Below are 12,891 nucleotides of genomic sequence, written 5' to 3'. Positions count from 1 at the left end.
CATCTGGAGTTGCCTTGGGGGAGAGGACAAGTTTCACATCTCTTCTGTCACATCTTTTGTCACCATCCATCAGGAACTAGCAGATATTCTGCTTTATATAGAAAGCTTTCTCTGGACTCCTCTGGCCTCTAGCAATCTCGTCTTTCTCTGAGCAGCCTCTCATATGGATTAACACTAGATTCCCTATTAATATTTACTGAGCTCTCACAATTTCACAAGTGCTAATGGCTGATAGGAAACAGGTTTTGTATCATTTCCCATATATAATGGTTATCAGATTGCTTGCTTTCTCAATGGGGAGAGGACGGGCTGGAGGGAGAGAGAGAATTTGGAATTCAAAATTTAAAGGGGCAGCTAGGTGGCCCAGTGGAGAGAGCACCAACCCTGGAGTCAGGAGGACCTGAGTTCAAATCTGGTCTCAGACCAGACATTTGACACTTATTAGCTGTGTGACCCTGGATAAGTCACTCAATTTCAATTGCCTTGCCCAAAAAAAAAAAAAAATTTTCTACGTGGAAATTTTTTTAAAAGTTTTTTTAAATGAATGTTTTAAAAAGAAACAAACAAATGAAGAGGTCATGATTTCAGATTAGCCCAGGGGCTCTTAACCTTTGTGTGTCCTGGGACCCCAGGATTAAAAAGAAAACCAACTCTATTGAAAAAAAGTTATCAAAATATTTTTAAAAACAAGTTCCAAGGCCAAGGTTAAACACCTCTGGGCTACCGTGTGGTGCCTCATAATGGTGAGGTTCAGCACACACACACACACACACACACACACACACACACACACGTACGTAGGCATAAATGGATGGATAGATGCCACAGTATCTGGCACAGTGCTAGACAAGTATATTCACTTATCCATCAGCGAGCACTAAGCTTACTTAGAGCCAGGCACATAGTAAGCAGGCTCTGGGGATACATCAAAGATAAAGAAAGATATGGAAACAGTCACTGTCCTAAAAGAACTGACTCCTTCCAACCCAGAGATTCTGGGATTCTGGAATGGATCCATCCATTCATTCATCCAATAAACACTAAGACCTTGGTCCAATTCCTTAACTTCTCCGGGCCTCAGTTTCCTCATCTATAAAATGGGAGAAGTGGACAAGATGGCCTTGGAGCTCCCTTCTGGCTGAAGGTCTGTGACTATCCTATGTTTCAGTTTAATCTCACCCGCTTTTATGAAGGACCTGCTAGGTGCCGGACACTTTGAGAGGCTCTGCAGCCACTGAGGCAAAATGACAAACACTCCCTGCCTTCTAGCAGCTCACATTCTGCCAGACGGCCACACCTGTAAGCAGATGAGCAAGATGACAGGGGGATGGTGAAAAGCTTCCTGGAAGCGCTGGCCCGAACTGAGGAAGCTGCCCATTCTAGGAGGCAGAGGCAAGGAGGATGCCTCTCAGGCCTGCAGGGCAACTCAAGCAAAGGCCCAGAGAGGAGAGAAGGAAGGTCAAGTTCAGGGAATGGCAAATGGACCAAGTGGGCTGGAATGCAGGGGTATGTGATAGGGAGTAGTAACCTGGAAAGGGAGATTGGCACCACAGTGTGGATGGCCTACAACACTGGGCTCAATGAAGCTCACCCCTCCTCCACCTGTCAGCCTTCAAGCACTTACAGGAAGCAGTTACATCCCTTCCACCAGAATCCTCACGTGATCAGACATTTACAACTAATAGGAACCTGAGAGGCCACTGACAACGTCCAACCCCAAGGGCCAGTCCTGACTGATAAAGGTCCAAGGACACAAACAGGCAGTTTAAAAGAAGAAATGCAAAGCTCTCTAGAACCACGTAAAAGATGCTTCACAGAGCTAATAATTTGAGACATGCATATTTTTCGGTTCCCTGGCACCTATCAGACCGGCAAACACAACAAAACAAGAAAATGACACACGGCAGCATTTGGAGGCCCATGGGGGGCCCCAGACTAGGGTTGGGGTTAGCCTTTCTGGGAAACGACAACAGCCAGAACTTCTAGAACACGGTTGGGTTTGCAAAGGGCCTTACAAATACCATCTCGTTTCATCTACACAACAATCCTGGGACTTGGGTGCTGCTGCTGTCACTATTTGACAGCTGAGGAAACTGTGGCAGGCGGAGCTTAAGGGATTTGCCCAGGGTCCCACCACCGGAAGCAGGTGAGGCTCAGCACTCCACCCACTGCATCACCTGGCTGCCTCCAGGCAATCTGGAACAATGTCCCTCAAACTACTAAAGTGTAACCTACCACTGCAAGGCCCATACCCCAAAGAAATCAAAGAAAAAGGAAAAGACCCCTATGTATACAAATAGTGATAGCAGCTGACTATACAGATCGGATTCTGCAAATGTAATGTAATATACTAGCGTGTATACCACTGTGGTTAACATATTCATTATTATGATATAAGGAATGAGGAAATGGACAATTTTAGAGGAGATTGGGAAGACCAGCATGAACTGATGCAGACTGACATGAGCAGAACCGAAAAAATAAATTACTCCAATGATTACTACATTAAAAAGAAAAACAATTGTGAAAGACTTGAGAACTTTGATCAACACAAGGATAAACCACGCATTCACAAGAATGGAGATGAGGCCCACCATTTACCTCTGGAGAGAGGGGATGGACTTGCAGTGCTGAAAAGGCCATAAAATATAGATATATCCTGAGGAATTTATTTTTCAGGATATTTTAAAATTTGCTAAACGGAAAGGGGAAGGGAATGTAGTGTAGTAAGGGCATGATTTGAACCCAGGCCTTCCAACTCCAAATGCAGTCCCCACACCTCCATCTACTCCGCCATAATGTGGTTCAGTCAGGTCCTGCTCTTCTAGTCACATGGCATCTAGCTAAGGTCCCTCTAAAGTGACAGGCCCAGCATGGACCAAGATCCTCCGGAGGTAGCCACCTAGCACAGGACAGAGGCACGGAGGCTGCTCTGTCATGCTGCTCCCTGACTGGCCACAGGGCACTTGGAGTCCATTCAAACTCACTCTCTTTCCAACCAGCTCTAGACTAGCCCCCTGTTCCTTATCCAGTACCCGGGAAGTTGACTTTTTGTCCCCGGACACAGGACCACACATTGATCTTGTTCATCGTGCCCAAGTCTGCAATTCTCTTCCTTTCACCACGTCCTATTCATCAAGCTCCTCTGCCTCCCTCTTCCCATCACCGTCTTCTTTATCCTTGTTGCATTCTCCAGTTCCCACCCACCCACCCCCGCTCCAAGACCTCCCCAGCCCTACCTCTTAAACACGCTTCTTCCTTTTCCTCTCTTCACAGACTGCACTCTTAGTGGGCCAATTCAATCATATATTGTCCTCCACCCTTGAATCTCTTGGTCCCATATCCTGCCACCATTCATACCCTGTTGACCCTTAACCCAGCATCAATCCCACCATCTGCCTTCTCTGCTCCACCTCCCATGATGAGGGCCTCGAGGAGGGGTCATAAGACTCTGCCAACTGCGAGCACTAGAACCCAGGTTAGCGACCCCAATAGGGCCCTCCCTGCTGCATTGCAAGGCTTTTCTTTCTTCCCTATTTAAGTGACAGCTCCAAACCTCCAAACTCTCGTCCCCTGAAGCCCCAAGGCCACCCCTCACCCTCCTCCACTCTTGCCAGATGTTTATAAACTATGCTGCCTACACTTCTGCCACACCCCTTGTCTCCCTACCACCCAAACCGTAACCTACCCCTGGCATACTGGGCTCTCAGAGCTGGGTGAGCCTTAACCTGACCTAGCTCGGAGGCAGGCCTCATAGGACCAAAGATCTAGAGCTTCTAGGGGGCTAGGAGGCCCTCATGTTACAAGCGAGCAAACTGAGGCCCAGAAAACTGAAGTGACTTGTCCAAGGCCACAGAGGCAGCAAGCTCGGGGTAGGCTCTGAACCCAGGCCTCCACCCTCTGAGCTCCCTTTATGCTTGAGAGAGAGCAGGTCCTATGCTGCTTGCACAGTGCATGGCACACAGTAAGTACTTAATAAATGCTTTTCCATTTGATTATTCATTCATTCATAGCAGAGGTCTTCCTTGCAGGCTCTCCTGAAAAAACTCAAGGGCAACCCCAAAGGTTGCCTCATGTCTCCTACGCCCCAGCCTGGCTGCCTCTCGAGAGCTGTTCCATCCTTTCTTTTTCTGCTCCAGCCACAGAAGATTTGGTCCCTTGGCCTCCACAAGGCTGTTCCAGGGCTGGTCCCGTTGATCGCTGCCCTTTACCTTGTCATCTACTGAGTCTTTCCTCACTGACTTGTACCAAAACAAAAATGTCCTCTTCCCTAGACTCACTGCATCCTCTTCCACCCCTTCCCAGCTAAGCCCCAAGAGCCCCCCGTCCCTTCGCTGCCTCTGCCCCCTCAGCAGCCCCCTACTTCTAAGGCCCTTCTAACCCTCTGCCAAAGCCACTGTCTCCAAGGCTAGCGCTATCTCATAAATGCTAAAGGCTCTGCTCGGTCCTTGTCCTCCTGGACCATCGAGCGCCTTGAATGAATCTGAAGTGCTTCCCAGCCAGGCTCCCTCTCTTTCACATACACTCACCAGGGTCCAGCCAAAGCGCTCCAGCATGCTCCCCTGGACACCTCAGTGGGACGTGCCTGGCATCCACCTCCTCCTCACTCCCGACTCAGAGGACCCTAAAAAGCTCCCTCCAAGGCTCAGACCAAACGCCATCTCGAACTACTCCCAACTGCTGATCCAGCCCTTCCTGCCCATCATCCCGCCGCCAAGAAATTATTGTGTATGTGCTCTGCACATAGTACAGAGCCTGGCACAGCGTAGGTGTCTAACACATTTCTCAATGTCCATCTTCCTAGACGGTCTATTACTCTGGTCTGAAGAAAAAACTTTGGAACTCGGCCCTCTTGTTTGGTATGCTGGCTCTGCCTCCCTGCTTGATGGCATTCTCAAAAGTAATGAGTACCAAAGCTATCTACAGTCAGATGAAAAATTGTTCTAAATCACTACTGATTAAAGAAATGCAAATCAAAATGACTCTGAGGTACCACATCGCACCTATCAGATTGGCCAACATGACAAAACAGGAAAATGACAAATGTTGGAGAAGATGTGGGAAAACTGGAACGCTAATGCATTGTTGGTGGAGTTGTGAACTGATCCAACCCATTCTGGAGAGCAATTTAGAACTATGATCAAAGGGCTATAAAAATGTGCATACCCTTTGACCCAGTAATAGCACTTCTAGGGCTACATCCCAAAGAGATCATAAAAACAGGAAAAGGACCCACATGTACAAAAATATTTATAGCAGCTCTTTTTGTGGTGGAAAAGAATTGGAAATTGAAGGGATGCCCATCGCTTGGAGAATGGCTGAACAAGTTGTGGTATATGAATGTAATGGAATGCTGTTGTGCTATAAGAAATGATGAGCGGGCAGACTTCAGAAAAACCTGGAAAGACTTGTGTGGACTGAGGCTGAGTGAAGTGAGCAGAACCAGGAGAACGTTGTACACAGCAACAGTCACATTGTGCGATGACTAACTTCAAAAGACTTGGCCCTTCTCAGCAATGCAAGGATCTAAGACATCTCCAAAAGTCTCATGATGGAAAATGCTGTCCACATCCAGAGAAAGAACTATGGAGTCTAAATGCAGATAGAAGCACACTATTTGCTTTTTCCTTTGTTGTTTTGCTTTACTGCTTCATTCTCGTGGCTCCTCCCATTAGTTTTAATTGTTCTTTACGTCATGACTAATAGGAAAATATGCTTATTATGAATGTATAAGTAGAGCCTATACCAGATTGAACGCTATCTTGGGAAGGGTAGAGGACAGAGAGGGGGGGAGAAAATTTAAAATTCAAAATCTTGTGGAAGTGAATGTTGAAAACTAAAAATAAATAAATAAATACTTTTTAAAAAGTAATGAGTACCTCTTCAGTGTCATCATCCAAGGCACAGCGGGCCCAGGACCGAGCCCCATGGCACTCCTGTAGAGACTTCCCTCCAGGATGACATTTACCCATCAGTGAGTAATAAGTCTTTAAGACACATTCTGCATTGATCTAACTGGACCAGAACCCGGCCCATGCCCCTATTACACAGACTCTGGGAGACCCTCCTGATGTCATTGGTCCTCTTCCAGAACAAAGACTAAACAACAACTGTAGCACTTAAGAGACCTCGCCCATTCTAAGGCAGGAATATCAAAGCTGAAAAATCCCAGACTTCTCAGTGAGTATTTTCTAAGCAGATCCTTATCTTGTGCCTGGAGATCTCAGCTTATCAGAATGCATGGGGAGCAAGAGATCCAGATGAAACCTTTATGGCAAAGCCGAGCAACTCAAGGGGGATGGGGGGTGGGTTCTCCCTGTGCATCCTCCAGGGAAACCTCTTGTGTCCTGGTTAGTGCTGTGAGATGCCTGAGGACTCAGGCACAAAAGATACTCCAGGGCAGGACAATGGAGTCTTTATGTTACAAAGTCACCCACATATGAGTCCTTAATATCTTTCTGAGCCTTTCCAGATTCTCTGCTGGCCTTGTGCACTGGCTGGAGAACTCTGGCAGTCAGTGCCTCAGGACCCCTGCACCTTACTCCAGCTAGACCAGAATTCAGAAAATTCCATCAGATTCTATCAATGAGGCCTCTCTGTTTCCACTGGGCAGGTGTCCTGGTAAGAGACAGACCCTCTAACAGGCTGCCACTAAGCTAAAGATACCTTTTAAATGGGCCCACACAGAAAATTCAGGGACCTGAAATTCCAGGCGTATTGCCAAGATTAAATGTGACAACCAATGTGAAAGTACCCTGAAGAGGACAAAGAGCTTACCCAGTTCTTTTTATCTGCTAAATGGTGCCATCATATTTCCCTAAACACACACAGACACAGACACACATAGACACAGACACACACAGACACACACATACACACTCTGTGTACAAGACCCAGCAGACTCAGACTACTCGGAGAGATAGACCCACTCACCCAAAGTATCTGAGTCGGTTTCCACTGTCTCATTCACCTTCCTGGCAACTCTGGCAACAGCTTCACCCATTTTCTTCAGCATGCAGACAGTCCTTTCTGTCAGGGAAGCACCGCCAATTGATTGTTCAGGGAGGGGGACTGAGAGTACCGGCTACTGAGGAAAAAAGAGAAGGCAGTGAGGATTGATTGCTCAACAGGAACCAGGACCGACAGTGGCCCCAAACCCCGAGGGCCGCCTCATGTGAGCGCACACACACAAAGGCAGTCAGGGGCCTCCGAGGGTCTTCCCAGGACCACACTGGAGCCACTCACCTCCACCCCTGGAGAGTCCAGAGCCTCAAGTGACCATGCACATCCTCCTACTGCTTTCCCTTGGGAGATGAGGAGCGAGTCAGGTCACACCAGGCTGCCAAGAAGAGCAACATCGATGATGTCACCAGACACCCAGAGCCAGGGGCAAAACCAGAGACAGCAAGATGAGAGCTGGGCCTGCAAGCCCCTGGGTGTGGGCTGTGAATCACCTGGCTAAGGAGTCAGGCGCCAACACCAGACCTGGAGCCAGGAGAGGCCTCTGCCACTGGGGACAGGCTTGTGGGTGCAGGCATACCTCGGTGACTCTTCTAGGGTGTGAATAGCAAGGTCATGAGGCTGAAATGGGATTCTCAGGCCCTCTGCAGGACACACGGAAGCCCTTGGGGCAAGGCCCATTCCACTCTACCAACTCACCCTGACTACCGTGACCAGAGAAGTTCCTCTCTCCCCAACTGAGAATAATTCCTTTGGATTAAAGTATCCAATCTTCCTAAATATCCTTTTAAAATGCAAATGTTTTGGTGTAAGCTTTGGGCCATTATTAGTCATTAACACTGTAATTGATTTATAAGTTTAGCTAGACACCTCCAGAAGCCCTAAAAGAATGGGCCACAGAGCAGGTAAATCCCCAAGGGGCAAAGGGGAAGGAGGGAGAAAAAGTACAAGGCTTGAGAAATGAATGCTTCAGAATCCTCCCAAGAGCAGCCCAAGGCTTGAGCCTCAACCCTATGCGATCCAGCCCTCACACCAAGGGATTAGGAGAATGAGAGACCAAAGAGGAAATATCCTTTGAGCAGCATCTGAATTCTACCACATAGGATGGTCCAGCACAACCAATTTGAGACTAGCAGATCTAGGCCAGAGGGAAGGGAATAAGCATTTTTGTATACAGGCAGACCCTGGAGATACTGTGGTTCAGTTCTAGACCACCACAATAAAGTTGAATAGCGCAATAAAGTGAGTAACAAGAATTTTTTGGTTTCCCAGTGCACATAAAAGTTATATTTATACTACACTGTAATCTATTAAGCGTGCAACAGTAGTATGTCTAAAAACACAATGCATATACCTTAATTTAAAAAAAAATTTTTTCCTAAAAAATGCTAACCATCATCTGAGCCTTTAGCAAGACATAATAGTTTTGTTGGTGGAGGCTGCCTTAATATTGACAGCTGCTGATTCATCAGGGTGGTGGTTTCCTGTGGCAACTTCTTAAAATAAGACAACAATGAATTGTGCCACATTTGTTGACTCTTCCTTTCACCTGAACACTTAAAGGCCATTGTAGAGTTACTCACTGGCTTAATTTTAATATTATTGTGTTTCAGGCAATAGAGATGCCCAACAGAGAGGGAGAGAGAGCTAGAATGGCCAGTCAGTAGATCAGTCAGAACACACACATTTATTAAGTTTGTCATCTTATATGGTGTGGTTTATGGCTCACCAAAACAATTACAATAGTAACATTGAAGATCACTAATCACCATAACAGATATAATAATAATACAAGAGTTTGAAATATTGTAAGAATTACCAAAATTACAGAGACATGGCATGAGCACGTTATTGGAAAAATAGTGCCATTAGACTTGCTCAACACAGAGTTGCCACAAACCTTGAAAAAAGCAATATATCTGAGAAGTGTAATAAAGCAAAACACAATAAAACAAGGTATGCCTGTATTTGTTGTGGTTCGATTGTTTCAGTCATGCCCAACTCTTTGTGACCCCATTTGGGGTTTTCTTGGCAAAGATACTGGAGTGGTCTGCCATTTCCTTCTACAGCTCATTTTACAGATAAAGAAACTGAGGTAAACAGGGTTAAATGACTTGCCCAGGATCACACAGCTAGTAAGTGTCTGAAGCCAGATTCGAACTCTGGAAGATAAGTCTTCCTGACTCCAGGCCCAACACTCTATCCACTGTGCCACCTGGCTGCCCAAGTATAGAACCTAGTAAATGCCAGGTGCTGTGCTAAGAGCTTTACAAATATTATCTCATTTAATCTTCAAAACAAGCCTGGGGGGTAGGTGCTGTTATTATATCCCCATCTTACAGTTAAGGTAAATGAGGCAGATGATGACGTGACTTGGTCAGGGTCACATAACTTCGAAAGTCTGAAGCCGAAGTCAGATCTTCCTGAGTCCAGGCCCAGCACTCTAAGCTGATGTGCCAACTATCTGCACCTCCCCTCCCTGCAATGGAACCCTTACTGGGATGGGACCCTTGACTTTGGTAGCCAATGGGGACCAACTAGTGTAAGGCCAAAGCTCAAAAACTTTCAGGAGCTCCCTGTCAAAAATAAGATAATGCCCAAGATTCTTTGCCTGGCATTCAAGGCCCTACACAATACGGCTCCATCCTGCCAGTATTATTTCATAGTATCCCTTCCAAGACCTCTAAATTCTAGCCAGACTAGATTCCTCTCCACCTACCAAACAAATTCCTCACTGCTCCACCCTCATGCTTTTGTTCCAGCTGTTCCTAGAATGGCTTTCTCACCATCCTTTAAAGTCCATCTCCCATGTCACCTCTTCCAGGAAACTCCCCCTGATCCCCCAGGAATAATGACCTTCCCCACTGCAGGTCACATGGCATCTTGTTCTGTAACTCTCTAATACGTTTATCATGGACCTTAGTCTACGATGAAAGGTACCATAACAGAGCAGACTGAGAGCTGGCCTCAGAATCAAGGGAGACATGGCATCCTCTCACCATCCAACTTTTCCTTCTTGGTTCCCTGGCAACAGGCTGCCTGGGCCCCTTACATGTTTATTACCCAGTTTCAGCTGGGCCTTCACTTTGGTTTTCTCCCCCGCAATGATGCGTCCGCCCCCCCAGTTCTGACTGGGGAAGTCCTCGGGGGACCTACATTTTGAGGATGTGCACAGGTCATGCATGCTCATGCCTTCACTCTCTTAACTCTCTGGACTTCTCCAATACAGCTCCATGTGGACAGCTTCCCCTGTCCCTTTTTCTGCTCCCTTTTGGGCATGATCTTCTCCCTTTAGAATGTAAGCCCCTTGTGGGCAGGGACTGTCTTTCTTGTTGCCTGCATTTTTCCCCCTATGACTAACACTGTGCCAGGTCTGCAGTAGGCACTTAATAAATGCTTATTGCCTGGACTCATTCCTCAGTGACAATCCTTGTATTCCTCCCTAACCACTCCCCAAAGTCGATTCCTTCCCCCTCCCCTACCACTGCTCCCCTGTCAGCAGACTCTCTCCCACTTCTAGCTCCCTCATCTCCCCAATTCCACATTAAACCACCTCAGCAGGATCCAGGACATGCCGCCCACTTCCTGACTGAGAGCTGATGGACTCAAGGCCCAGACGGAGACAGTGTTTGGACGTGGCCAGTGCAGGAATCTGTTTTGCTTGACTGTGTACGTTGGTTACTGGGGTTTTCTTTTTCTTTTTCTTTTTCAAGTGGGGTAGGGGGAAATGGAACGGAGAGGAATTTTTGTAAATTAAAGAACATAATGTTTAAAAATCATTTCAGTATCATTCTTCATCTTAGTCTCTGCTCCAGTCTTAGAGGATGAGGTGGCCCTTTTTCTTACTAAGGTCAACCCATCTACTGGTGTCCTTGTCCCCTCCCATCTCCTCAGGCAGCTTGTCCCTTGGATCATTCCTCTTTGTCTCCCTAATTTTCTACCTCTCCTTAGACATTGGTTCTTTTCCTGGCAGCCTTCAAATACACTCTCATTTCCTCCATCCTTTAAAAAAAAATCCAACTAACGTCACCAAGCAAACCAACCCCTCAGACTATTGACCAATTATCTCCATCCCAGCACAGCCAAACACTAGTGAAAAATCTGGTGGCTTCCTCTTTCTCACCTCCCACCCACTTCCCAATCTAGAGGAGTGTCTGTTTGTCTGTCTGAATCCTGGTGTCACGGTGAGAGTGCTGAATTAGGAGTCAGAGGACCTGAGTTTAAATCCCAAAGCTGATAGTACCTAACTATCCTTGGGCACAGAACAGTTGCCCATCAGCACTGGCTTCCTCACTGCAAATTCTAGTTTAGTGAAGGAGGAACCTGAGGCCAGAGGGTTAAGTGACTTAGTCCAAGTGACAGAGCTATTAAATGTCTGAGGCAGGATTTGGACCCAGGTCTTCCTGACTCCAGGCCCAGTAGTAGAGCAGCAAGTCCAGGAGGCAGCCCCAGACAGCAGGGCCAGAACTCCCTAGTTAGTATCCCCAAACATCTTAGGATTATACACATATACACACACACACACATATATACACACACACACACACACACACACACATATATTTACACACAGTGAGCCCACAACATTTTCAGGCCACATCACCAAGGGAAGGACCCAAAGACCCTTCTCCCAGGCTGCTCATCAAACCAGTCCTCTATGCCTGGAATGGCCTCTCCCCCTAGAGGCTTGACCCTGGGAAGCCTCCTCCAGGAGCCTCCCTGCCCTTAGCCATCCACTCACCCTCAGCAAAAACGATCTTGCCCTCCTCAGGACTTTGCCCGAACCTCTCGTCCACACACCTCTCTCTTCTGGAACCTGCTCATTCAATTTTAAGTTCCTAGAGAGTAGGACCTACCTTGTCTATCTTTGCTTCCCCAGGTCCTGCCCACAGTAGGTGCTCGTCAAATATTTGTCAAATGGAATTCAGTGATTTCACAGTATACAACTGTAGGGAATGGGCTGAGGGGTGCAGAAAATCCAGGAACACGTCTCTGCTCCCGAGGTCAGAGGTTCTTAAGCTGGGGGTCCAGTGAGCTTTTTTTAAAAAAATATTTTGATAACTCTAATTCAATCTAATTGGTTTCTCTTGTAACCTTCTGTATTTTACTTCATACATTTACAAAAATGATCATGAGAAGGGTGCCACAGGCTTCACCAGACTGGGCCGAAGGGGTCCAGCACTCAAAAAAAGTGAGCACCAGCTGCCCGATAGCCACCCTTCCTCTTCTGTCCCAAAAGCCCAGGGATGTATGCAAAGGAGCTGCCTTCAACACCCCCTCTTGCCACCAGCTGCTCCTATATTTAGTTACTAGTACAGGCACAAGAAACTTGAGCCTCTGGGCAGCCTCAGGGAAACCCAAGCAGGGTGACACATCCTTTCATCCTTCCTAGGACTCACTGCAGGACTGCAATATTTCTAATAGGACCCTGTAACAAAAAGAAAGCTAGCAAACAGGAAGCTGACCATTCCCGGAGTCTAAGCTGAGTAAAGGAGACCACAAACTGAGCTACCTCACTTTCCCAGGCCTGGGAATGAGCCTTAGGGTGGGAAAAACAGCAGTCTTTGAATCTGGATAACTTGATCAAGAACTTCTGCCTGAACTACCCAGCACCAGGAAGACCCCAACATTGTCCCCCACAATCCTCCCTCCTCCCCCTACCCCAACAAAAGCATTTCCAGGGCTTTCTATTCACCTCCGTAGTTCAGCCGAGGCACTGGCCTTTAGGATAGCAGGAGACAAAGGGTCCCAGAACTCAACTGCAAAAGCCCTGGGTTCCAATGCCCTCTCTGCTACTTGCTAGTGGGGGATGTCCAGCCAGTCATTTCCCCTTTCTGGGCCTGTTTTCCTTACCTGGAAGATATTAGAGGGTTGGTCCTTAAGTCAGAGAGGCAGCATGACCAGTCTGGTGATGTCTAGAATCATATCTGT

The 12,891-nt window shown here is 47.1% G+C and overlaps 1 protein-coding gene across 12 annotated transcripts in view; it reads right to left on the bottom strand.

The window, feature by feature from the left end:
• LRRC20 (leucine rich repeat containing 20) overlaps positions 1-12,891 on the bottom strand; it is a 103,434-nt gene that overhangs the window by 89,654 nt on the left and 889 nt on the right. For 5 of the 12 annotated variants that reach the window (XM_027840707.1, XM_027840706.1, XM_027840708.1 and 2 more), the window contains exons 2-5: positions 12,814-12,887; positions 11,817-11,995; positions 7,246-7,339; positions 6,934-7,087 (exon numbers count right to left, since the gene is read on the bottom strand). In XM_027840707.1, the coding sequence (XP_027696508.1) occupies positions 6,934-7,015 (82 nt within the window). In that variant the 5' untranslated portion in view covers positions 7,016-7,087; positions 7,246-7,339; positions 11,817-11,995; positions 12,814-12,887. The remainder of the gene's footprint in view (positions 1-6,933; positions 7,088-7,245; positions 7,340-11,816; positions 11,996-12,813; positions 12,888-12,891) is intronic. The other 7 variants (XM_027840696.1, XM_027840702.1, XM_027840697.1 and 4 more) reach the window with 6 other exon arrangements.

The sequence above is a fragment of the Vombatus ursinus genome, unplaced genomic scaffold (assembly GCF_900497805.2).
Source record: "Vombatus ursinus unplaced genomic scaffold, bare-nosed wombat genome assembly UNPS02014847.1, whole genome shotgun sequence".
Taxonomy (NCBI): domain Eukaryota; kingdom Metazoa; phylum Chordata; class Mammalia; order Diprotodontia; family Vombatidae; genus Vombatus; species Vombatus ursinus.
Note: the sequence above shows the minus strand (reverse complement) of the source record. Positions and strands in the feature narration are given on the sequence as shown.